General features: G+C 39.4%; 2 protein-coding genes across 4 annotated transcripts in view; both read right to left on the reverse strand.

Annotated features, from left to right (window-relative positions):
* The window catches only part of rad51 (RAD51 recombinase), a 32,425-nt gene extending 15,268 nt beyond the window's left edge, over positions 1-17,157 (reverse strand). Inside the window, exons 1-4 of one of the 3 annotated variants that reach the window (XM_055640964.1) lie at positions 16,976-17,157; positions 15,354-15,441; positions 8,373-8,510; positions 4,129-4,246 (exon numbers count right to left, since the gene is read on the reverse strand). In XM_055640964.1, coding sequence (XP_055496939.1) covers positions 4,129-4,246; positions 8,373-8,510; positions 15,354-15,434 — 337 coding nt within the window. In that variant the 5' untranslated portion in view covers positions 15,435-15,441; positions 16,976-17,157. Of the gene's footprint in view, positions 1-4,128; positions 4,247-8,372; positions 8,511-15,353; positions 15,442-16,959 lie in introns of all 3 variants that reach the window. The other 2 variants (XM_055640962.1, XM_055640963.1) reach the window with 2 other exon arrangements.
* A 1,661-nt stretch (positions 17,158-18,818) lies between these two features.
* knl1 (kinetochore scaffold 1) overlaps positions 18,819-27,629 on the reverse strand; it is a 30,840-nt gene continuing 22,029 nt past the window's right edge. The window contains exons 12-17 of the mRNA XM_055640960.1: positions 26,231-26,331; positions 24,568-24,633; positions 23,201-23,310; positions 21,955-22,073; positions 21,215-21,337; positions 18,819-19,548 (exon numbers count right to left, since the gene is read on the reverse strand). Coding sequence (XP_055496935.1) covers positions 19,395-19,548; positions 21,215-21,337; positions 21,955-22,073; positions 23,201-23,310; positions 24,568-24,633; positions 26,231-26,331 — 673 coding nt within the window. The 3' untranslated portion in view covers positions 18,819-19,394. The remainder of the gene's footprint in view (positions 19,549-21,214; positions 21,338-21,954; positions 22,074-23,200; positions 23,311-24,567; positions 24,634-26,230; positions 26,332-27,629) is intronic.

Consider the following 27,629-nt stretch of genomic DNA (forward strand, 5'->3'; position numbering starts at 1 on the left):
TCTGTCGACAAAATGGATTGAGAAACCTTCGGCCTCAAGTGCAAAATCTGGAGAGCTGGCTGTGAGCCATGTCTCTGTCAAACAGTACACTGCATTTCCCCATGTTCCTTTGGTAAAATAATCTTGCCCTTAAATCTTCAATCTTATTTTCCAAGTACATTGATCAAGAGGATGCAAAGGAAATGGGGCTGTAGGTTCTGATGCTCCTTTTTTCTTAGAGGCTACTCTAGCACTATGTTTCTGAGCGCGAGTGCTTCGTCAGCCGTGTACATACCTCTCACAAATGGGAAAAGCCCCTAAGAACAGTTGTGGTCATCTACAGAACATTTCACATGGAAGGTAAAACTAAAATATCCAAATGGTTTTATTCATACCCACTACTTGGATTACATAGAATTTGCAGCTTCACTATGCTGAGGGCAAGGAGATTGAAATAATGATTAAAAACAGTGGTTGTTGGAAATTTGAAATAGAATCAGAAAATGCTGGAATAGTCAACAGATCAAACAGGATCTGAATAAAGTACTAGAAGTCAAAGAATTGTTCACCTAAAAGTGAACTCTATTTCTCTTCAGATCTGTCCTACCTACTGAGTGTTTCCAACACTTCTCATTTTTATAATGCAGGACCTACAGCAATAAGAACATCAAAAATTATGAAAATAGATGTTTAGTCTGCAATCATCTCAAAGTAAACTACCTCACAATTTGGTTAGAACAAGCAGAAAAGTCTGGAAGCAAAATGGGTTCACATAAAACTCCACTCTCCACTTACACTTTCAAATACAAAGATGAATTAAGTAAATTTAAAAATCTAAAGGACTAAAAATTTCAAAACACACTTTTACATGTGGCTTCAAATTTTGCAGTTTCTTAGGTAGGATTTATTTATGTGCATTTAAATGCAGTTTCTCATGGGGGAAACAGGCATGTCCGTTCAACCACAGTCAAACACGTGGAAAGCATCACTGGAAGACAGGCTGCTCACAATTTGCTGTGACATTGATTTCAGATAGCTTTGCAATGTAGCTGCTAAAATATATAAAAAACCTTTTTGGAATATTAAGATCAAAACAATACATGTGCAACATAGGCAGTAAGTTAAGTTCTATATAAATGCTGCAATTTAAGTGTCTTGCTGTAGCTGTTTAAAATGAAGCATTATAGGAAGAAATGCATAACAATATAATTCTTAAATTGTAGAAAACCATGCATATACGCCGTCACTTAAAATTGCCTTCATATATGTAAAATATAAAAGTTTTATATCGCAAATTAAAATAAAGTGCTACAATGCTCAGCATCTATGGAAAGAAAAAAGGAATATCAAACATAGAACACTACTAGACACAAAATGCTGGAGTTCGCTCGTGTCAGACGACGTTCTGCCATCGCTTTGCCACAGCCAGTGCCACATCTGTGCCTCTGCGGAGATCGTCCGCAGTGCATGTTTCACCGCCGCAAGTCAGTAGGTGGGCATTGTCTGTACGTCTCCACAGTTGCATATGTCAGAGTCTGAGAGGCCCCACTTTTTCAGGTTGAGTCCACAATGTCCCACTCCAGTGCGGAGGCGGTTTAGGGCTTTCCGGGTAGTATATGGCAGGTGGTGTCCTGGTGCCATTTGTTGTTTGGTTTAGGTGGCTGGCACAGTTGGCTCTAGTTCCATGAAGCTGTTCAGACTCTTCAAATGTTTCTTGTCATGTTGGTGATTGTACAAGGGGTGACGGGGGTCTGTGTCCGCATTGAAGCGTTTATGGTTCGTCGATGCCTGCCAGCTCGTACAGGTGTTCAACCTATGTTGGCTTCAGGCATCCTGTGGTTTTCCCGCAGGCAGTGTTCAATGCAGAGTCCACCTTGCGTGCATGTTTAAAGCGGCTCCAGGCGGGGCTTGCAAATTCTGCCACTGAGAAACAGAGCGCCAGGGCTGCAGCGCGGATTGTTGTTGGAGTAACTCAGCGGGATAGGCAGCATCTCTGGACAGAAGGAATGGGTGACGTTTTGGGTCGAGACCTTTCAGACCGAGTCAGGGGAGAGGGAGACAGATAAGGAAGGGTGTGAAAACAAGGCACCAAAGGGGATGAGGCTCAAGAAAAATGTAGAATAGATCATTAGTAGCTAGGAGCAGGTGACAACGAAGCATACAGAGAAATAAATGTAATCAGGGGAACACTCAGACTGGTCGGAGAACTAGGGAGGTGGAGGGAAAACAAGGGTTACGTGAAGTTAGAGAAGTCGATATTTATACAGCTAGGGTGTACGCTGCCCAAGCGAAATGCAAGGTGCTGTTCCTCATTCAAGAAATGGTGGAGGCCCAGGACAGAAACGTCAGAATGGGAATGGGGGGGGGGGGAGTTAAAGTGTTTAGCAACCGGAAGATCAGGTAGGTTTAGGCGGACAATTCTAATGCTGTGCTTTACTACTATGGTCTTCAGTGGCTTGCAAAAGTATTCATACCCCTTGAACTTTTCCACATTTCGTCACGTTACAACCACAAACGTAAATGTATTTTATTGGGATTTTATGTGATAGACCAACACAAAGTGGCACATAATTGTGAAGTGGAAGACAAAATGATACATGGTTTTCAATTTTTTTTACAAATAAAAAACTGAAAAGCGTGGCGTGCAAAAGTATTCAGCCCCCTTTACTGATACCCCTAAATAAAATCCAGTGCAACTAATTGCCTTCAGAAGTCACCTAATTAGTAAATAGAGTCCACTTGTGTGTAATCTAATCTCAGTATAAATACAGCTGTTCTGTGAAGGCCTCAGAGGTTTGTTAGAGAACATTAGTGAATAAACAGCATCATGAAGCCCAAGGAACACACCAGACAGGTCAGGGATAAAGTTGTGGAGAAGTTTAAAGCAGGGTTAGGTTATAAAAAAATATCCCAAGCTTTGAACATCTCACGGAGCACTGTTCAATCCATCATCCGAAAATGGAAAGAGTATGGCACAACTGCAAACCTACCAAGACATGGCCGTCCACCTAAACTGACAGGCCGGGCAAGGAGAGCATTGATCAGAGAAGCAGCCAAGAGGCCCATGGTAACTCTGGAGGAGCTGCAGAGATCCACAGCTCTGGTGGGAGAATCTGTCCACAGGACGACTATTAGTCGTGCACTCCACAAATTGGGCCTTTATGGAAGAGTGGCAAGAAGAAAGCCATTGTTGAAAAAAAAAGCCATAAGAAGTCCGGTTTGCAGTTTGCCACAAGCCATGTGGGGGACACAGCAAACATGTGGAGGAAGGTGCTCTGGTCAGATGAGACCAAAATTGAAGTTTTTGGCCTAAATGCAAAACGCTATGTGTGGTGGAAAACTAACACTGCACATCACCCTGAACACACCATCCCCACTGTGAAACATGGTGGTGGCAGCATCATGCTGTGGGGATGCTTTTCTTCAGCAGAGACAGGGAAGCTGGTCAGAGTTGATGGGAAGATGGATGGAACCAAATACAGGGCAATCTTGGAAGAAAACCTGTTACAGTCTGCAAAAGACTTGAGACTGGGGCGGAGGTTCACCTTCCAGCAGGACAACGACCCTAAACATACAGCCAGAGCTACAATGGAATGGTTTAGATCAAAGCATATTCATGTGTTAGAATGGCCCAGTCAAAATCCAGACCTAAATCCAATTGAGAATCTCTGGCAAGACTTGAAAATTGCTGTTCACAGACGCTCTCCATCCAATCTGACTGAGCTTGAGCTATTTTGCAAAGAAGAATGTGCAAAAATATCAGTCTCTAGATGTGCAAAGCTGGTAGAGACATACCCCAAAAGACTTGCAGCTGTAATTGCAGCAAAAGGTGGTTCTACAAAGTATTGACTCAGGGGGGCTGAATACCTTTGCACGCCACACTTTTCAGTTTTTTATTTGTAAAAAAATTTGAAAACCATGTATCATTTTCCTTCCACTTCACAATTATGCACCACTTTGTGTTGGTCTATCACACAAAATCCCAATAAAATACATTTACGTTTGTGGTTGTAACGTGACAAAATGTGGAAAAGTTCAAGGGGTATGAATATTTTTGCAAGCCACTGTATGTTAACATAAACCGCCAAAAACACACAATTCACCATATTATACCAATATACAAAGTTTTAATGAAAAATAAATATACACCTAGTAGAAGTTTATCAAGTTCCTTGGAACCCGTAGTAACCTGGATGATATCAGAGCGCCTCTGATGATATTCTGTAGCAGTAGTAAATCCCATTGGTACAAGTTTAACTGCCTCAGCCTAAAGCAAAAGAAAACAATGACGTGATTAAGGAGCAGCTGCACACTTTCTTAGACATTTAAATTTGACCTCAAACTTTTTCCTTAATTGTTTGCGTGCTACATTCTGTTATAATTACAAATTTATCCAAATTGTACCATGCTCGGTACCATGGGAACAGAATTACCCTTGAGATCCTGATTAAATCCAGAAATTAAATTTCTATATCCACGTTTCCAGAGGCAATTTTTAAAATTCAAAATTCAAAATCTGATAATACGCCGATTTTATCAATAGTACTTTGCTCTCTGGTGCATTTAATCTATTTTGATTCAGTGATTTAATCATGCATTTATTAACTGCACTCTCACTTTACATCACTCAAAGATTACCGTATTTCCCGGAGTCAAAGACGAACCCCCATTTTGAGGTACTAACTTTTGAAAAAAGGCTGGCAGGACAGGATCAAGGGTTTGGTTTAGTCAGTAGAAATGAAGATGTGAAACTCCTTCAAGGAGGCAATGAGGACCGGGGAGCCTCACATCTTCGCCTGTCCCACAAGCTACTTCCCTCTCCGACAACAATGCGGTGGCTCCGCATCCGGAGCGCCGCGGCAGCGGTGAGTGAGTTGCTGGCATGATCCCCGACCCTCTACTCCTCAATGCTCCTGCCTTCCCCGCAACTTTACCCCTGGCGGCCCAACCAAGTTTGCTACTTTGTGCAGCCCAGGCCGTGCTGACCCAGGCCAGAATCCCCTACAGCCGCTTCCCACAGTTCCAGGGTTGAAGGTGTGGCAGGTTTCGCGGAGCAGTCGCTACGAGAGTGGCATTGTTCGGCCTAACCTTCGGCCTCCAAGACACAGGTAAATTTTCGGGCCTTATTTTAGTGTCAAAAATAGCGTCTTGGACGATGGGAAATACGATAATACAATTTCCTAAAATTGCTTTGTTGGAAGAAAATGTCCTCATTAGGCTATTAAACATAGATCCAATACACTTGCAATAGTCAAAATATTCTCATCACGAAAATGGGTATTTTTCCATACTTAGGCTTTTTTTCCCTAAAGATTAAAGAACAAACATTACTGAAATCCAGGCGGTATTATAGTCAAGAGCGTCTTATTGTCATATGTCTGAAAACGGAGTAATGAAATTCTTACTTTTAGCAGTATAACAGATAAGTAAAGATAGTACTCTGTAAACATGATAATAAACGTGTGTGTGTGTATTATATAAACAATAATGGTTCAAAAAACAAAATCCCCAGTCTATGTAGCTTGGAGCCTAGCTGGAGGCTATAGTGTTTAATAGCTTGATGGTTGTTGGGAAGAGGCTGCTCCTGAACCTAGAAGTTATAGCTTCCAGGCTCCCAAACAGTGTCAGGGTGGTGTGGACTCTTTTTGAGGTAGCGACTCCTACAGATCCATTCAATGGGGGAGGTCATTGCCCATTTCAGACTGCAGTTGACCACTTTTTGCAATCTTCTTCATTCCTAGGCATTCGTGTTGTCAAACCAGGCCATGATGCAACCAGTCAATATGCTCTACTCTACTGTTCAAGAAGGAACTGCAGATGCTGGAAGATCGAAGGTACACAAAATTGCTGGAGAAACTCAGCGGGTGCAGCAGCATCTATGGAGCGAAGAACATAATCAGTAAGAGTTGCTCTACTCTACTGTTCAGGTTCAAGAGAGTATTCAGCCACATGCTGTTTCTCCTCAATCCTTCAAGCAATTAGAGGCGTTGATGGGCTTTCTTTATGTGCTGGAACCAGGACGGATCTCCAGAGATATGCACGCGCGGGAGTTTGAAGTTATTGCCTCTCTCTCCACTACCGTCCCGTCGATAAAGACAGGTTTGTGTATCCTCAACCTTCCTCTCCTAAAGTCAACAATCAGTTCCTTGGTGTTACTGATGTTGAGAACAAAGTTATTGTTCTGGCACCATTCGATCAGTTGATCGACCCCCCCCCCCCCATACTCTGACTCATCATCATCCGTAATTCGTCCAACAATGGCGGTGTCATCAGCGAATTTGAAGTTGGACTTGGAACTGTGCATGGCTGCACAGTCATGGGTCTAGAGTGAGTAGAGCAGGGGACTGAGCATACTGCCATGAGGTGCTCCTGTAGTGATGGTTATCGAGCAGGAAGTGTAGCTACCAATTCCCTTCTCTCCAGATATGCTTCTCGTCTCGCTGAGCTACTCCAGCTTTTTGTGTCTATCTTCAGATTAAACCAGCATCAGCAGTTCCTTCTTACTCTTACTGATTATGTTCTATCGATGAGGAAGTCAAGAATTCAGTTGTAGTGGGATGTTTAGAGTCTCAGTTCCATGATGGTATTGAATAATAGCCTGAAGTATGGTGCTCCAGTGCAGAGCGGAGCCAGCGAGATTGCATCCTCCATTGACCAAGCGTGGTGGAAGGCAAATTCTAGTGGAGTCAGATTCAACAGTGAGAGATTAAAGATATCCGTAAAAATCGTAGCCAGTTGGTCGGCAAATGTTTTATGAATGCAACCGGATATACCATCAGGTCCAAATACTTTCCAAGGGTTCATCACCTAAAGGATCTTCTGAAGTCGGTCTCTGTGACTGAGATTATAATACCATATGGAAATGGCACTTCAGTGTTCTCATTATCAAAGTGCGCATGGAACGCATCGAGCCCATCTAGAAGTGATGCTTCCTTGTCGCTCGAGCTGCCTCATGGTTTCGCCTTTTAGGAAATGATGGTGTGCCAGCCTGCCATAGCTGCTGCACATCGGTTTCATCCTCCAGTTTAGAGCAAATGTCCCTTTTAGCCTTTATCATGGCCTCATCATATTGTAACAGGACTTCATGTATGAGTCTGTGTCACCAGGCTTGAATGCATGAGATCTGGTTCTCAGAAGAATGCAGACCTCCTGGTTCATCCGAGGCTTCTGGTTGGGAAACATTAGGGTGGTTTCCATTGGAACACATTCCTCCACACATTTCCTTATGAAGTCAATAACACCACCTGCCCCTTCCAAACCAACTTAATTTGGGATAAAGGTAGAAGAATTGTCAAAAGTAGGATGTGGGAAAGCAGCTAAGAAGCTAATTTCCAGAGATATTACTTTGTTTTAGGACTCGTCAATGTAGCTAAAATATTAATTAGAATCTTATGTGCATCACCACCCCAAAATCGGTCATTCATAGATCAAATTCTGACAAGATCCCCTATGTGAAACTGCTACTTAATTCCTGGTCATTTTGGAGCATTCATTTCAGATACACACTATTTGAGAAGTTAACTAGTCAAACTCAGGACATCAGATTATATGGGACTGGCTTTGAGCGTGCTAAAAGAAGTGGCTTTCGCCTCCCAGCGGAATCTTCATTACTTTGTAAGATAAACAAATTATATATCAGGGAAGGGATTTCTCCTTCCCCACTTAAACAACCCTTGTCCTTTATCTCCAGCTTTTTTGTGTACCTTCGATTCTCCAGCATCTGCAGTTCCTTCTTAAACCCTTGTCCTTTTGTTTGATTTGTTTTAATTGCATGATGCCAACATGTATGCAAATAATTTCAAGGTCTAATGAACAAGTTCCCAGCACAGAAATTGATGTTGTTATAAAAGAGATTTCAACTAACTTATGCTATACAACTGATCTAACGAATTGCATCAATTTGAAAGTAGGAAAGTTGCATTTTATTTTGATTGGTGAATACAGAATCAATTGGAGAAATTCAAAGAGATGGAAAAATTGTAGGCTGCTTAATTATAGAATGCAAATCTGCTGAAGGTGGCCAAATATTGTTGCATAGTGTTTAAACTCAATAACCTTATGCCAGGCTTGTGCATTTGAAATCATCAATGGACTATTTTAATGTAGCTTTACCATGTGCAAATATGTTTCAAGTTATAAAAGGCGCATGAATAAAATTCAATATGACAAGAAAACACACACAAATTTAAAAATCAATGAACTGAGTTTAATCTTTTATATAAATCTTATAGCACCTTAATTCTTTGGAGGGTTGAAAACTGCACAAAATGCTAATGCAAAGTCCTAAACTTGCTTGTAGTTGAACGGTATATAAATCATGAATCGACATTTAAAGTCATATTTTCTCAACTCACAAATTGTAAAATTGATAGAAGAATTACTTTCACTCTTACCAGAATCTTCTCTGCTTTAGCTTCACTGATACCCTTAATATTTATCAATTCCTTCTTTGGGGCATAGGCTACTGCCTCCACTGTATGAAAACCGGCCTCTTCGAGCTTCTTCACATCATTAGCACTGATCCCACATTGCTACAATAAAAGCAAAGACAATTCAATTTAATTGAAATAATCTTCCTGGAATTCATATATGGTATACAGGTATATGGATAGGAAATGTTTGGAGGGATATGGGCCAATGGGACTAGATAAATTGTAGTGTCTTGGAGGGCAATGACGAGTTGGGTTGATAGGCCTATTTTCATGGTGTATGACTCCATGTTTAGTTTTAAACATCAACGTTGGGAAAGCTTATCCCATGAAAATTGTTGTATTTCTAATTGAAGTATTGTATCTCATCTACTCACCTGCCATCCAGATTATTTCTGGATGAAGAGATGGAAATTAATTAGCTAGACGTGTAGTATATATTGTCAAAGCACAAAAGGACAATAAAGGCTAAATGGGAATCTAAATGGGGCAAAAATACCTGGGTGCTTCTGTGCACACATTTTTGAAGGTGATAGAATATGATTAGTAAAGGATATAGGTGAAAAATAACATGCACAGTATATAATATGGTGAATTGGACAGTCTGGATCATTTTTATAAGGACTCATTAGGTTGGGCCATAACAATTCTAAAATTCTTAGAACATCTCAAAATAACAAAATAGCACATTGTGCAATTTCAGCAGCAGAGTAATTGGACCGTGCAAGATGACAGATACTGTACTATATGGATGCTATATTGGTGACACAATCTCTGAGGAAAGAAACTATACTTGGAATCGGTTATTCATCTACTGCAGGTATCCCGCTCATCTTCTTTATATAAAGAAATAATTTAAATTATTTCACTGAGATTAATAGTGATGTACTACACAATCTATGCTTCGAGTAAATAATACAACAGAGTAGAAATAAAGGTATCCCCATATCTTAAAGTGGCTTGGTCCCAGCATCTGATCAGTAGAATCTGAGCCAATGGTTTTCTCTCCAACAACCAAAACACATTTGTCATTGCTCTCTGACAAAGTTAAAATGTGTAAATTAGCTGTGGTAATTGTCTACAAAACAGTAAAGCTTTAAAGTTTCACAGTGCATATGGCAATTAAACTCTTGACAAAAAAAGACAGAATAAATCCTAAAAGGTATTTGACTGGCTGCAATTAATTAATGGACCCGACTGAAAAATACCAAGTTTTCTTTCTAACAGTCCATACTAACCAACTTGTCTATCTGTACTGGACTACAAATTATTGTGAAATTTCGTAGAGATTATGTGATCTCTGAAAAATTAAGTCCAATGCACAGTGCCATGTTATTTAAGATGCTTACATGAATACAAATGAATCATCCCAACTGTTTCTAGTAATTTGCTGCCTGAGACAATATCCTCAGCCGAGTAATTCGTTAATTTAGGCTGTCAGTGTGCACCAGTGTAGGAATATTACAGCATCACAGATACTACCGTTTATGTCGAACAAGCATCGACTTTTACAAGATTCCCTTGTTTCATTCCCTGGAGCAGTGGAATTCTCCCCAATATCCTGGCTAATATTTTTATCTCAACAAGTAGGATCAGGTCATCATGACATTCTGTTTTTGAGACCTTGTTTTGTTTCCTACTTTGGAGTCACCATGTTTCAAAATTCCATAATAGTCGGCAGTGTCATAAAACAAGCTAAAAAATGCAAACCTTTAATTGAGTGGTCTCTAAATTAAAATGTAACCAGGAGTGGCAGTACGATGTCAAGCATAATGAATGATTTAAATGGTTCTTCACCTGGTCGGAACTTAGGAAAACTACGTACAGATGCAACAAGAGAAATCCTATACTAGCGCTTAACGGAAATTCATTGTTCTTTACTTACATTTGGTTGGTGCAGAATGAAGAACCTCAAATTGAAAAAGAGTCTCCATTCTAATTGTTCACTTTATATACCCAGGGTTGGATATACCCAGGATTAATATTCTCATATTAAAATTCTCATACAGCTCTTTAACACTGCCTTTCTCCTGTCCTATAATCCATCCAAATTTGTCCATATATTTATTGCCATAGACATTTCATCTTCCAAAATGATAAAACATCATTGACCAGCAACAGCTAATATTTTTGTTGATGACCCCTCTAGCATTCTTTGATTGTAGATCAGTGTCACTCATGTTATGAGTCATGCTTTGGTAGTTATGCCACTTGCTTTTACATTAATCCTCCCTGCCTGTTCCCTTTAGAATTAGAGAGACGTGCTAGTGTGAAGTTATATATGCTGTGTTAATAAAGTCTTTGGACCCTTATCATGGTGTAAGGCTTCAGCCGAAACACAGCAATGATGACAGCCATCAATTATAAATTCTGTCTGTTTTGCTATCAACACTTCATTCCAGACCCATAATTTCCCATTGTATTTCAATTATAAATGTTCAGCTTATGCAATTTTTTTCTTCTTTCATCATTCCAATCCTCTCCCAACCATCCTCCATGCACTAGTTTGAGGCAGGTTCGTTTTTATCATTTAAAAATAAATTGGATAGTTATATGGACGGGAAAGGAATGGAGGGTTATGGTCTGAGCGCAGGTATATGGGACTAGGGGAGAATACGTGTTCGGCACGGACTAGAAGGGTCGAGATGGCCTGTTTCCGTGCTGTAATTGTTATATGGTTATATGATATGGGCTTAAATTAACGGCAACGGCAACATTCCAATCGATTACATTCCAGAAACATCCACTCTCAAGATAATTAACGTAATTATTTTTTTCGGACAATCATGTCATAAGAGCATCTAAATCATCTATAGGTGTTATTGTCTATCCATGATCAATATTTTCACGCTAAATATCCAGAGTACAGTTTTAGTCAGATATATTGTGCAAAAAAATAATGATTTTGATCAAAGATTGATTATCTTGAGAGTGGATGTTTCTGGATTGATTTATGGGAATTAAACATTAAATTCCTTCCATTTGGCATATAAATTCATGACAAAGTGAGATTTAAAAAACATGTTATCTTTTGAATTTGTGTGTGAATGGGATCCGTTTGTTATTTGGATACTTAGGCTATTTACTTTCTTTTAGCCTTTACTTAAGAAATGGATAGATGTTTAGATCTAGTAATTGAATTTAGATGAATTAGACCAGATTAATTTAATTGATTTGATGAAACTGATGAATATGAATTTTCTGTTGGGTATTTACTATTTGTTTTAGCGTTTAACACTATCTTTTTTCTAAAACTGCAAATAACTTGTTTCTATTAATGCTGTTAAGTGTTTTTTTTTTCATTACGTTTTAAACAGATGTCTCCGAAGAAGAAATACAAAATTGTCAATCCAAATGCCCAGCAAAAGAGACTGATTTAGACAGCATTTCACAGATTATCCGAATTTGGACTACGCCAAATGTGATGACATTCTTAATAGGAAAGCGTGGGCAGAAAGGCAATGTCATGTGTGGTTTGAATAGCAAAGGCCTGGAATTTACAATGCCAAAGTTGAGGAAAAACAAGGTGTACAGAGTTGCTTATTGATTACAATCTGAGGAGTATGATGATGCTACTGATTATGATATGCCAATGTACCAGCTAGCAACTGATCTTCTCCATAAAGACTTGGTCTATTGCTAGAAATTGTAATTTAGTTACCTATCTCTTATAGACTTACAGCATATAATACAATAATATTAAAGTTCTGATCTTGAGAATATCACATTTTTGAATTTTCAAGGCTGTCTAGGTGTTTATTACTATTTCCGTCACAACGGTCAATTTTGTAATTAGCTACAATTAGATAACTAATTAATTATATGCTTTAATTTCAGGTCATCCAAGTAAGATGTTTATATTTGTTTCAGAATGCTTTAATCTATAATAACTGAAAATTTCATTCAGTTCTCTTAATTTTTAAGAAAGTTATGGGCTTTTAACTGTCCTCAATCACAGCTTTTGTGTTCAATGAAAAGCAATAGAGAACAAGATGCTAATTTCCGAGTATGAAAATGGCCATAATGATTTTAATACTGAAGATATGAAAGTGAAATTAGGTATCAAATTAAAGTTATTTTTATGCTTTATCTGATGGGATAAATTACAGGCTTGATTTTTAAAATCTCAAAATTTTGTAACATTCCTACTCATTCTTCCCCTTCCAAAGCTTACAATCAGTTCCTTGGTCTTACTGACAATGAGAGTTGGTGTGTTGGTGCCATTTGGTCAGTCGATCGATCTCACTGCTATACTCTGACTCATCATCATATCATCATCTTTAAATCGTCCAACAACCGGAGTGTTGTCAGTGAACTTAAATATGGAGGTTGCACTGTGTCCAGCTACACAGTCGTGAATATAGAGCGAGTAGAGCAGGGTACTGAGCACACAGCCTTGGGGTTCTCCTGTACTGATAGTTATTGAGGAAGCTGTGTTGCTGCCAATTTGAACCAACTGCGGTCTGTTCATGAGGAAGTCAAGGATCTAGTTGCAGAGAGATGCGCAGAGACCCAGTTCCACAAGCTTGATAGCTAGCTTGGAGGGGATGATAGTATTTAACGCTAAGCTGTAGTCTATAAACAGCAACTTGACGTGTGTGCTTTTATTGTCCAGGTGGTCCAGTGCAGAGTGGAGAGCCAGTAACAATGCATCCTAGGTCGACCTGTTATGGTGGTAGACAAATTGTAAATGGTCTCGGTTCGTGTTGAGGTAGGAGTTGATACGTGCCATAACCAACTTCGCAAAGCGCTTCAGCACCACGGACGTTAATACCATCGATCGATAGTCACCTTCCTCTTCTTGGGCACCGTGTATTATTGATGCCCTCTTAAAGCAGGTGGGAACCTCAGACCTCACTAATGAGAGGTTGAAGATGTCCACAAAACTCCAGCCAGTTGATCGGCACAGGATTTTAGAAAATGACTAGTTATACCATCAGGTGCAGGTGCATTCAGAGGGTTCACTGCCCTGAAGGATCTTCTGACGTTTACCTCGGACTGTAATTGAAATACCATCAGGAGGCTATGGGGGCTCAGGAAGGCACACCCTGTGCTCTTCCTATCAAACCGTGCGTAGAATGCATTGAGCGTGTCAGGGAGTGATGCTTCTCTGAAATTGTCCACAGCGCATCAGATAGTGCTAGTGATTTGATTGATTGTTGATTGGCATGCTCGGTGAGCCGAAGGGTCTGTTTCCGTGCTGTATCTCTAAAGTCTAAAACATTAGGAATCTAACCTTTCACCCACCAGCCTCCACATCCAACACCTCCATTGTGATCCCATCACTTAGCATTGAATTCTCCAACTTTAGGTAATGTTTACAAACACTTTCTTTCTCCCTCCCCCCACTCCACTGAAAGTCTGGTAACTAGCTACAGTTAGCAACTATGTATTCCACTTGGACTCACATCTGATTCTCTATCAAGCCTTCGTCCAACAATTTGCTTATCAGGGAACCCCCTCGCCTGCGGTCTCCGGTTACCGGCCGTTTTTTGTCCTGCCTCTTTTCGCCTCCGAATGGACCTGATATGTCACATCCATTTTTTTTCCAATGATGCAGAATTCCTCCAGCATTTTGTATCTATCTTTGGTATACAACATTAGGTACTGCTATCGGGAGGTTTCACGGCAGTCGGGTCACGACCCATGACCCGTACTGTTGCTACGCTACTCCAAATGGATTACACGCGATGAACTGCAGGTAGGCACTTACCATTGTTTCCAGCGTAGCGGGCCCGTTAAAACCCGCTGAAATTGTCAATTTATGCGCTGTAAATAATTATGGAAATCGGGATAAGCGTGAGAGACATTTAGCATACTTCAGAATTCCAAAAGTGAGGAGAAATGACGGTAGATGGAAACGAGAGCTGAAGGGACAACAACAGCCAGAGTGCTTGGCAAACATTGGCCGTTTGCTCACTGCATTTCATCAAGTAAGGCATTATTTGTGTTTTTTCTTGATTCCTTTAGCATCTAAAAAGTTTCAGAAGTGATAAATCTGGCTGTAATTTTTTTAAATCGCCCATGGTTCTCGTGGGTTTTTACATACAAAATGAAAACGCATCTGAAGAAAAATTTACAGCCAGATTTATCACTTCTGAGAATTTTTAGATACCAAAGGAATCAAGAAAAACAAATAATGCCTTACTTGATGAAATGCAGTGAGCAAACAAGATAATTCCCAATATTTTCAATGTTTACCAAGCACTTTAGCTGCTGTAGTCCCTTCAGTTCTCGCTTCTCTATACCTTCATTTCGCTTCACTTTTGGAATTCTAAAGTTGGGTACATGTCTCTCACACTTACCCCGACTCCCACAATTTTTTTCAGCGCAAAAATTCAACATTTTGGCGGTTTTTAACAGGTAGGAAAGTACGCGTTTCTAGCATTAATAACATATACCGGAAGTGACGGATGTCTTCCAGTTGGATTTAGCGGCTCCGTGCGTCGAGCCCTATGACCCAGTGACCTTCCGTGCAACCCCCCTATAAAACAAGTGACCATTACAGAAGGTCAATGCAAAATAATGGTTTATATATTATCTCTAGTTAACCCAGTGCTCCAATACAATTGTTAATTAGCTTTGGTTGGAGGGAGAGAAATAATGATGTTTAATATCGCCAAGTCACCTTCAGTAATGGATACCTATGCCAGTAGTGCAACTATATTTGATTTATAAATGTGACAGCCTGATGGGGAAACAAAGCTGTACCAGTGAATTAAGACTAATTAATTTACCAGCAGCCAACTAATCCATAAATGAAAGAACAATTTATCACAATGATATCAGCACAAATAAAAATCCACATGGGAAAAAAGCTAGCTTAACAGCAATATTTTCAAAAAACTTATTACCAACACTTTGAACTTAAACACAATTCAGTATTTCTGTCCAAGCATTGGAGAGAACCAAAGATCAAAGATGTATTATTTAGAAGACATTTACCTCCAAACATGATATAGCTTGTGGCCCAACACATTCCTCTTCTGTTGCAGCAATCTCCTCCGTTTGTGCCTGCATTGCCATTTTGGAACTGAAATTTAATAAAATAAAATGTTCAGCTTTGTTGAATAAACTGACGACGAACTGAATGAAACAAAGAACCAAACAGCCAACAACTTTAAGAGCATGATACTCAGCTTATCTCTTGGTAACAATATCTATTGCTCATTAATTCAAATTTAAGTCCTCTTCCACAAACCGAATATCTAGTTGCAACAATTTTGAATTGTTTACAACAAATTATTTCAAAGCTTTGGATTCAATGAAAGGAAATGTGTTCCTGAGTACCTCACCAAATATTTTCATTATACAAAGCTATTTTACATTGCTAACAGCAATAAAATATTGTATCTTTCTTCAGAACAATTAGCATTTAGTGTCAACCAAATAAAAAACTATGTGGAAAGAACTGCAGATGCTGGTTTACCCCGAATAGACACAAAATGCTGGAGTAACTTAGTGGGACAGGCAGCATCTCTGAATAGAAGGGAAATGTGACGTTTTGGCTCGAGACCCTTGTTCAGACAGAGAGAAAGACAGAAATAAGGAAGTACTTTACTTCATTGTCAGTTTCGTAGCCAACAAAAATCTATTCTATTTTCCTAAATCCCCATTAATGTCTCATTTTCACACCTTACACTTCCTTATTTCTGCATCTCCCTCTCCCCTGTCTCTCAGTCTGAAGAATGGTTTAGATCTGAAACACCGTCCATTCCTTCTATCCAGAAATGCAGCCAGTCCAGCATTTTGTGTCTGTCTTCAATGTAAGCCTGCATCTGCAGTTCCTTCCTACACTAAACAATGTATCCAACTTGGAAGGAATTCTGCAGGTAGTAGTGTTCCATAAGCCTATGGCCCCAGTCCTTCTCAGTAGTAGGTCAGTTTTGTACACTACAATTGGAGAAGGTTGGATGACTAACTGTAGTGCAATTTGTACATGGCACAGCCACTGCGCTATTTTGAAGGACTTGAATGGGTGGAAGAGATGCAAATCAAATAGGATGTTTTGTTCTTAATATACGTATTCACCGCTGAGTTTCCACAACCCTCCCACCCAGGAGAGACCCAACACAAATTTATAAAATTATGTGAGGCAAATAGATAGGGCAGACAGTCAGAACTTATTTCCCCAGAATAGAAATATCAAAAACGAGAGGGCACAGTTTTATGGGCGGAAGGAAAAGTTTATAGGAGATATGCAGTGCATGTTTTTTTAGAGTTTGTGAGCGACTGGGACGCACTGCCAGTGGTGGTGAAGGCAAATAAGAGGCTTTAGAGAAGCAGTTTTAAGAGATTTGTGTTGATTTACGGAGAATGGATTAATATCGAGGGGTTACTCTCTCGCCCTTGCGGCCAAGTGCCAAATAAACAAGTACCATGGCGGACAGGGTATATCAGTAGAGGCGTCCAAAACTGCCGCGGGTGAGGGGTTGTGTAAATTCAGCTGCGAGTAAGTAGATGACACCAGACATGAAGGAACAAGCTGTGGCCGTGCATCTCACGGAGAGGCTCGGTTCGGTCCGGCCCTGACCGCCTCTAGCAGCGTTACCTCAACGTAAACTTGCCTAGTGAAGCCTCGGGCCCAGACCCGCGCGTTGCCACCGCCCGTCGGCCGTTGATGCCTTCGCCCGCGCCCGCCTTAGTCTCACTCGCGCGCCCGCCCGTCCGCGTCCGTCGATGTTGTCGTCAGTCTCGCGCCCACCGCCCCCGTCAGACTCGCTCGCTCGAGAACTACAACAGCAACTGCCCTCGCTCCTGTTCAAAGATCCGAATATCGCGCCACCTGGCGAACACGTCACGACGCAGTTACGTGCAAAGATATTTGGTTGCGTGAAGCGTGCGCCGCTCGCGCTCCCCGCCCCCACAGAGGGGAATGGGTGGGGGGGGAGGGGAGGAGATGCGGCGGGCAGACCAAAGATCAAAGGTAGACAAAAAACGCTGGGGAAACAGCAGTATCTATGGAGCGAAGAAAGTTATTTGTGAGTGGTGGTCAGATCAATGTTTATTCCTTAAACATTACTGGAGCAGGATATTTGACTGTGTAATAATATTGGGGACACTGGTGGAAAGAAAAGTTAGAAAATCAGGTCAATGAGACGGAAGAAGGTAGATCATTGATTCATCAGTTTTGAAGCCGAGATCATCGCATACCGAACACGTTTATTGGGGCATCTTGATGTCCAGCAGTTTTTTGCTCGACTGGTTAAGTTAATGACAAATGGAATAATGTTAGTAAATTTGGAATAATCAGGAAAAATATAATATTTTTTATATAAAAATATAAATGGTTCGAGAGATTGCAGTTTTGAGGGATCTGTGTGTGCTAATGCATAATTTGTAAAAGACTAGTTACAAGTAAAAGCAATTTGAAAAATCAAAAGCTTTTTTTTTATTGCCGGTAGAAATAGAACCCAAGTCTGAAGATTGAGCTTCACCTATGTAGGGCATGGGCGATACTGCAATTGGAGTACACTAGAGTATTATGGAATTTAGTTAAGGGAGGATGCAAGTGTGTTGGGAGCAATTTAGGTTACAAGGCCTAGAAATGTTGGATAAGTGAGGCAGTGAAAATGTGGAACCCACTAAGCAATAATGAACAGGCAAGTATGAAAATAATGAGTAGGCACAGGAATAATGAGCAGTATCAAGGCGAATTGTTAAAAAAAAAAAAAAATAAAAAGACATTCACCCAATTAATTCTCTCCACCCCTCTTGTGCCAGCAGAAGGCACAAGAGCTTGAGAGCAGGTACCATCAGATTCAAGAACACCTTCTTTCCCACTGTCTCAGACTACCGGCAACCCTCTCACAAGCTAGGACGTTGTCCTGATTTACCAACTTACCTCATTGGCGATCTTGCACTTTTGTATTATCTGCACTCTCTCTAAATTCAACGCCATAACACACACTAAATTTGCACACTGGTTATTTTTCTTCTTCCATAATCTGTTGTACTTGTGCATGGAGACAAATGGAATTGCAGATGAAGAAACATCACCTATCCATGTTCTCCAGAGAGGCTGCCTGACTCAATGAGTTTCCCCAGCACTTTGTTTTAGACTTGTGTAGGGCTTGAGTGTACTCGTGTAAAGTATGATTTGACTGGACAGTGTGCAAAAGGTTTTTAACTGCATCACAGTGCACGTGACACATTTCAATAGTAACCACCAATAAAGTAACGAGAGGAACCAGTGCTAATTAATTATTTGTTTTGTTTTCATTTGAGGTTCTTGTAACTTACAACGCCAGTGTCAGTTTAATTAATTTGCCAAAAGCCTGACCTTTTGAGCAGGTTTAAGCATCATTCCAGCAATTGAGTAAAGGACTGCAGACACAGCATCAATACTTTTGGATGAGAGGATAAACAGAGGTTTGCATACTCAAATAAAATTAAAAACAAGAATCATAATCAATGGCAAACATAACTTTATTTTCAGTTAAAAAAAACATCAATATTTTATGGTCTTATCTAAGCATTATTTATTTTACACTCTTCAGGTAAATGAAACATGCTAGGGAATGGAGGACATATCATCCATCAAGTTTCATTATACTCTGAACTACAAGGAAGAAGCCATCTCCTGCACTGTGCAGTAAAGTCAAATTTGTCATGAATACCTCAACCATATTTAACTTTCCATTCATATGAATTTATTTCAATTTTACTGAAGTGATGATTATTAACATTCAGAATAGAAAAGCCAACATTGTAGGCAGATTGTTTTGTAGTCCTGTGGCCAGTAGGAACTGTGCTTTACAAATTTAAACAACAGCCAAAAGGAAACTTTCATTTATGTAATCTGAGTTGTATTCAACAGCAGATTCTCCGTAATTCTTTGACATACAAAGATTGGATGCCACTCACAACAACTTACTTACAGTGCCATCCTTGGTTGTTTTATTGTACAAAGCTCATCAAAAGGTCCTATAGTACAAATGAGAACGATTACAAATTGTTACTGATTTGTGAACAACAGCTGAATGTTCATAATTTATTCCTGGTCAAGAAGAGACCCGTTGTCACAAATCTGTTAGCTCCTGGTTTGGTGAGCAGCGTCAGGAACAGACTCTTCACAATCCTGATTAGGTACTCATGTCCTGGTTTTACAGTCAGTAGGACATTGTTAATATGTTCACCACTACAAATAAAACAAAGGTTTATTTCTTAATATTAATATTAATTTTCCAGCATCATTAAAAGCAACTTACAACAAGCATATAATCTGTACATTGTTTTATTCATTTATTTTTACAAATAATTACTTTATAAGTTGAAGGGGTCTAGTTATTATCGTATTAATGATACAGTTGCTATGCACATTTTAGCCACAGGTTTAAGTATTTCACCTGGTAACACATTAGAAAAATTTATAATCACAAAAAATGTGGTAAACATTGGCTCTCTATTTTAGAGAACATTTATTCTCAAATTGAAATATTTCATAATAATTCTCACAGTTGCAAAATTCTCTAGGAATCACGTACCTTCAATTAAGTAGCAACACGTTTACAAAACTGCTCATAAAACTGTATAAACTCGTGGCTCATACAATTTCCCCAGGATATATACAGTTGTATTAAAAAAAGACTGGTCTTTAACTTTGAATTTTCCAGTAAACGACAATGAAGTACATTTCAGGTAAATGACAAAGCATTTTGGCTGATCTGCTATTGAAGGTCAAATCAATTCACAATGTGCAGTAGACCTTATGGTTGGTAAGTCAAAGGGCGATAACTAACAAATAATGGCTTGATGTTTAACAGAGTTAATGCAGGAAGACTTAGGTTTGATCCCACACTTGTGCTGAAAATAAAAAGGGTGGATAATACTGGATTTTAAAACCAGAGGCAATTTACTTTAAAATTGAGCCATTGTCACAAAATGTGGATAGGGTTAGTAATGTAATCACCACAATATGCTCCATTCTTATATTCAGCTATATCCACCTGATTCGAGTAGAGTTCTCTTTTCCATACAGCGGACGAGGAATTCACTGGGAAGGTTGGCCTCCTTTGAAGCCAGTGGCTTGTTACGGAGTTGATTATTTTAGACCATGAATAGCCACACAGGGTCAGCAAATTTCCTCACATGACAAAACCAAATGGTACTCGTCTCAAAGTGCTGGAGTAACTCAGAGTTACGCCAGCACCTTGTCTTTTTTTTTTTTTAAACCAACATCTGCAGTTCCTTGTGTCTTTTTGGTATATTAGTACATGATAGTTTCATTCTCACTATTACCATAACTTGTTTTAAAAAAAACTAAAATGTGTCTAATTACTTAAATGCAAATTCTGGAATGACTATTCCAGCCAGTTGCAAACTTTTTCAAATGTATTCATCATTTAAGATCTTGGTGTCACTGGTAATGCCAGCATCTATTGCTCATCATAACTGTCCTTGCACTTTGCAACTTGCTAAACCATTTCACTGGATTCAAGTCACATATAAGCCAGACAAAGGATGGCAGATTTCCTTCCAGAGGTACCAATGAACCAGAGGGGTTTTCAACCACCATTTAATTTTGGTCATTGCTGCTAACCGGTAGTTTTATTTAAATTCCAGATTTAACTAAATGACTGCCATGAAAGGATTATTCTTCCAATCCTCTGGATTATTAGTCAGGTAATTTAACGGCTGATCCAGATGTCTTCAGACATTGATGTCATCAGATCTGCTGTGATTTGTCCATTTCTCAGGATGCCAAACAACGACACCAGTACTATCCACCACTAAAGATACTAAGATGTGCCAAAGCAGAGCATGGAATGTAAAAAAGAAATACGGCAGAGAACACATGGACTCACCTGATGTTTCCAAACCGAGAATTAAATGTGAACTGCAGAGGAAGCCATGGATAACCAGGCATAATATGAAAAGTAACTTCAAACTTCGACAATGCTTCATAACTCGAGAAAAGGAACTTCACACTACAAAAATAAAAGCCAATACATTCAGACAGATCAGGATATAACAGTGAATCTAGATAGGGCGAATCTCCGAGCTACAGTCAAGTTTCGATGTTGTCAACGTATGTTACTCTTTGTTCTACTTTCCTTTACATACTGTTGTTACTCTGCTTCAATGTGCACTACATATTTCCACAAGTAGCAAGACCATATAAGGCATTATATTAAACTGTACAGTAGATAAACCCTATTAAATAAAATATTACTGATGCTGTAAATCTGAAATACAAACAGAAAATACTGGACACATTCAGCAGGTTACACAGCAACTATGGAAACAGTTAATGTTTCAGGTTGAATCCTTCGTTGGAACCTGTTCCCAATTCCAATGAAGATCTTCAACCTGAAATGTTATCTCTCTCTCTCTCTGCCCCACCCCTCCACAGATGCTCTTTGACATGAATGTTTCCAGTATTTTCTGTTTCTATGACACAAATCTAATGCGTGGTCACTTTAGAAAGGTAAATGAGGAAGAAAAGCATTTGAGCTTTGAAAATGTTGATTCTTCATCCCCAGCTCCTCCTCCCCAAATACATGCACCACTGTCATCCCACGCACACTGCTGCAGCTCCACTTACTCCATGTGCTGAATCTGTGTCTTCGATATATCAAATTTTGCCCCCCAATTCAACAAGTATTCCAGTTCATCACCAAGTAATCGGCATCGACTCACCACAAGCGAGAGATCAAGTAGCAGCTGGAATGGCAAAGAAACAGAATATGACATATAGTAGACCTACAAGTACCAGAGTACTTATGCCCTGAAGTTAAAATGTATTGTTTTAGCCAATCAGTTCAGTGGATCAATTAATGGCTTGTTTGAGATACTGCTATCAGATAATTCAGTGTTGCAGTTACAAAATATCATGCAATATTTCATGCAACACTGAACAGACCTTGCACAAATGTCTTTCAAAAATATTGCACTTGCCTTAGGCTTTTATACTTATTTCACCCTTAATTGCAATTTAGACAAAGTTAACCAAGGAACCAGCCTGAAGTTTCCTGCATAAATCCAGTTAGTAACATTTATTTCAGTACTGGGACAATTTAGAATCATGAAACATGATCCTGAGATTTGATTAATTTTAGCTATGCAATGTCTCTGCTTTTCAGTTTCTTCATTTCATGTTAGAAAACACCTTTAGAGTGTTATTTAATAATTCCCTTTGTTCTTTGGACATATTAAACTGACACTTACGGGAACCTAGCATTAAGAATTTTAATTATTTAATATTAAGATCTGACAGATTTATGTAGATTCATAGACCCTTCTTACGGTGAATATATTGTCCTGATCAGCTGACATCAGACACAGCAATGTCTTGTTTCTCAGACTTTCCTTCGGGAACAAATTGAAAGGGTGGAGAAGAGGTCTTGTAAAAAAAATCTTATCAGATGGTAAAGTTATACAAATGATATGAAAATCAGGCCAGACTACAGTTTTAAATAAATACTCTTTCAGGACATGGTTAACCAATAGCTTTGTCACAAAATTATGTCAATTTCCTTCCCCTTATAAAATGACAGTGAGGAGACAATGTCACATACAATAGATGCTGGAAATACAAAAAAATAAAAAGATTTTAGAAGGTAACTGATCGCTTTCTGCCAGAGAAGAGAGAAACCGATTTACCATTTAGGTCAGTTGATGACCTCGCATCAAAACCATAAGCAGTAAAATATTTAATGGATTATAAATGAAGTACAGGAAAAAGATGCAGGGACCACAAGAGGCAAATAAACAGCCCAAACACAGGAAAGGGTGGAAAGCAGGATCTAGTTAATGACAAAGAAATGTTGACACTGTAATGCTATCCATACCATGGGAAGCTGAGATTCTTTTGAGTGTGTATGATGCCAACTGTCTCGATTCTTCCAGTATGTCAGAATTAGTTCATGAACAAGCTTCGAGTGTGCAGGGCTATCTTTCTCTGCAAAATATAACAAAATGCTTTAAAAAAACATGGTTTTGAGCAAGTTTGCTGTAAAGAAGAACATTATCCATGCAGAATCAGCAAGAGAGTTTCGTTTAAAACCCAGGATTCATTTTTTAATTTCGGCATTTTCCCCATCCTTTTTCTCTACAAATGCTGCCTGACCTGCTGAGTTACTCCAGAACTTTGTGTCTATCTTCCAAAAGTTTTAATACTGTTTTGAATGGGAAGGCGGCTGGACCTTGCAGGAAGGTACTAAATTAGAGCAGGAGTTCAGGAGGGTACACTGGCAGCAGTTGTTATGGGCAAGACCACACACAGGAGTTGTTTAAAGGCCAGTTGATCAAAGTTTAGAACTGTCAGGTTCCAGTGAAGAGGAGGGCTGAGGATGGCAAAGTAATAGAACCTTGTATGACTAAAGAGGTTGTAAATGTGGTCACAAAGTAAATGGAAGTACATGCAGGGTTTAAGAGAATGAAATAAGACAGGGTTATTGAGGAATATAAAGGAAGGAGGAAAGAACTCAAGCGCACAATTAGAGGGGCCAAAAGGGGCCACAACGTGGCTTTGTTGAGTTAGATTAAAGAAAACCTCAAAGCTTTTTATACCTACCTTGAAAACAAGAGAGTAACCTATAAGAGGGTAGGACCCTTCAGGGATCAAGGATAAAAAATGTAGAGAGAATCCAGGGAACTATAGACCGGTAAGCCTACGGTGATGGGGAAACTATTGAAGAGGATTCTTCAGGATACGATTTACTCCTCATTGGAAGAGACTGGGTTGATTAGGGAAGTCAATGTGGCTTTGTGCATGGCAGGTCATGTCTTACTAACATGATTGAATTTTTTTTCCGCAGAGTTGTCGAAGGTGATTGATGAGGATAGGGCAGTGGCTGTAATCTACAAGGATTTTTAGCAAGGCATTTGACAAAGACCCTCATAGTAGGCTGATCCAGAAGCTTAAGATGCACAGGATCAATAGTAACTTGGTTGTACGGATTCAGAACTGCAGAGAAATATGTGCCCAGAGGATGGAGATCCTCTGGGCACATATAAGTGGCACATATAAGTGTCCCACTTAGTTGGAAATGCATGGAGGATAGCTAAAGAAGGACCGAACTCAATTGCCTCAACTAAATTCATAATAAAACCAAAATAAGACATTTTTTATTAATCTAAAATTACGTTTGGAAAATAAAAATAACAAAAGCAAAAAATGTGGAAACTTATCCAAATAATTACGACTTTAACTTACCATCCAACTCAGAGACAAGATTAACGTCAAGAATTCTGCACTTCTCACCAGGTGAAAGATCTGCACCTGCATTCAGAACAGATTAAATAGCTCAATCAAAAATTGAATAAAACTTTGAGAACAAATGGAAAAATATTATAAAATCCATGGGGCTGCATTATCTTTCCTACTATCATGCCACTAATACGAATGCTACAAATTCCCACGGCTCTATTTAAAATTTCTATTTAAACAAGTGCTCCACCATAATTTAAAAATACAAAATCTAACCGAAAGGGGATATTACTAACAAAGCCTTTTAAAGCTTTTTAAATTGGGAGTCAAATGCTGTCAGTTTCATCCCAGTGATATAATGTTATTTTCATACTGTATCTCTTGATCAAGGTATTTATCACTGCATAAGTGATAAACAGAAATATATTTTGAAAGGGTCATTCATATCAAGCGGGATGGAAGCAGGTTCTCACACAATGTTTAACAGTCAAGCTGGTACCCATTCTCTTCACTCTCCAACCTGCATTTAAATGCAGTGGCACATGTAATTTCAGTCTAAATTGTTACTACAATTGAGTCCAGATCCATGCTGGCTTTCAGAACAATTCCTGATCATTGACCCCACTCAGGACAGTTTATCATAGCAGGTTAAACTACCAGCACTTGTTTGATATGTGGGAGGAAACTGGAGCACTTGGGAAAAATCCAGACATCATTGGACCTTGGAATCAAACCCAGGTGTAGCAGCGGCACTACCTGCCCTGCCATTGTGCCAAGAAGCTGATTCCTGAATGTGAGGCATTCTTGTCGAAAATACACACCAAGCCAGTTACACCATTAATTAATTCCACTAATTAATGAAATGTAAATCACCAGAGCCTCAAATTTATTACCTCTTGAAATATATAAAAATCCCAACCTGTATCAATGGGATTGCTGGGAAACTGCAGAAAATTGGATTTCTGCCTCTGTATTTTAAAGGAAAGGGATGGTCTGTAAATAGTCCCCAGTGTGTAGGATAGAACTGGTGTACGGGCCATCTTTGGTTGGCATGGACTCGGTGGGCCAAAGGGTCTGCTCCTAAGCTGTATCTCTAAACTAAATTAATTGGGCTGAATGACGTATGTTTCTGTTAAGATTATGGAGAAATAAAAACCATATTTGCAAAACGTTGTGGGTGCGTGCCAAACAATACATCCAATTGCTAACTGCAACTACATGGACAAACCTGAGGCAATGAATTTAGACAATCACCCCAGAACGTACTACAGTTCAGATCTCACCTGAACAGGTACAGAATGTTAATTAATAATTAAATCAATCTAGAATAAAGAGGCTAAAGTCACCAACGGTAACCACCAAATGATTAGTTGTTCTAAAAGCCCATCCAATTTATGTTTTTTAGGGAAGGAAATCTGCCGTCCTTATTTGCTCAACTGAAACATCCCCAAGCTAACAACCTAATAATTTCTCAACTTTGCTCAGCTGCTTATGAACAATTTGCTCAGTTCAAGAGCAATTAGTGATGGGGAAAAATACATTGATGCCTGTATCACGACAATGAAAGCAATCATTAAATTTCAGTGCTCAAGTAAAAACTGCACCTTAACAATTATTATTTCACCAACAAAACAAATACATTTCAATTTTTGTAATTATAGGAAACTACCTTCAGTCTTCCCATACTGCAATATCAGCTCTAAGGAGTCATACAGAAATCTGTAAACAGCTCGATCACCTTGACAAGGCACCAATGTCCATTCTAGAAGCCTGAAAAAAACAGGTTTATTAGTGCAAGAAATAATTGTGTCCTCTGCTGACTTGGCATTTGTGGATCTGCAGTTACGATATTGGCCAATGGCCCCATCTTGAACTTTTGCAAACAAAAATATCTAAAACATACACATTGAGGAATCAATCATTGTCTACACAAAAGGGGTGATAGATTTACAGACTACTTGGGTCAAGAGATTTTCTGCAGTGCACTGATGGATAGAATTAACTTTGTCGAAATTGAATCTTGTGATTTCAAAGTTGATCGGTGCTTGTGAGAATCTATACTGTACATTCAATTGAGTCTGTTGGCTAATATAAACTTTCAAATATTTGAATATATCTTAATGATTTGGCACAGCTGCTGCCTCACAGCACCACCGGCACAAGTCCAATCTTGACCTCAGGTGCTATCTGCGTGGAGGTGGCATATTCTTCCTTTGACCACGCGAGTCTCCTCTGAATGATCCGGTTTCCTCCCACATCCCAAGGACATGCGAGTTTGTAAGTTAATTATCCTCTGTAAATTGCCCCTTGTGTAGGGAGTGCATACTGTATTGTATTGCAATTAATTTATTAGCCAAGTATGTAAAAACCATACAAGGAATTTGATTTGCCATACAGTCACACCAAAAATGCAACAAGACACACAACTACATAAAAGTTAACATAAACATCCACTACGGACGGCAATGACGTATTATTTTCTTCCCTCCTTTTCTCCCGCGGTCAGGGTGTTCGAAGCTCCCAAAGTCGATCTCTAACCAAGGGACCACAAGTTCCACAATGTTAAGTCCGCAGGGTGCCGCAGATGGAACACCCACAGTCGATCCCCAGTAAGAAGCCGCCAGCTCCTCAATGTGAGGCCGAAGTGCGGATGGAGATCCGATACGGAAAAGTTGCATCTCCGTCGAGGAAAGAGATAAAGTTTCCCCCATCCCCCACATAATACAAAACTAAAGATACACTAAAACATATATTTAACAACAGCCTAAAAACAAAAGAAGAAAAGGACGAGGCAGCCCGTTGACAAGGCTGCCATCATACAGTACGACCTGCATTTGGTATGTGTTATAGCAGAACCATCTTATTCCTTGCCCCTATTCCTTGCAGATAACAAGGATGTGGTATGTAGGCTTCTGTGCTTCACATTAAAGACTTCCCCTGATTTCCTTACTTTAAGATATTTCTTAAGCGAGTATGGCTCTATGAATGCCATTAATCTTCCAATATGTCTCTGGGTAGAGAATCAACAGACTCTTCAGGCTGTATCACTTAAAAAAACCCAAATCTGA

Source organism: Leucoraja erinacea, chromosome 9, assembly GCF_028641065.1.
Source record: "Leucoraja erinacea ecotype New England chromosome 9, Leri_hhj_1, whole genome shotgun sequence".
NCBI lineage: Eukaryota > Metazoa > Chordata > Chondrichthyes > Rajiformes > Rajidae > Leucoraja > Leucoraja erinaceus.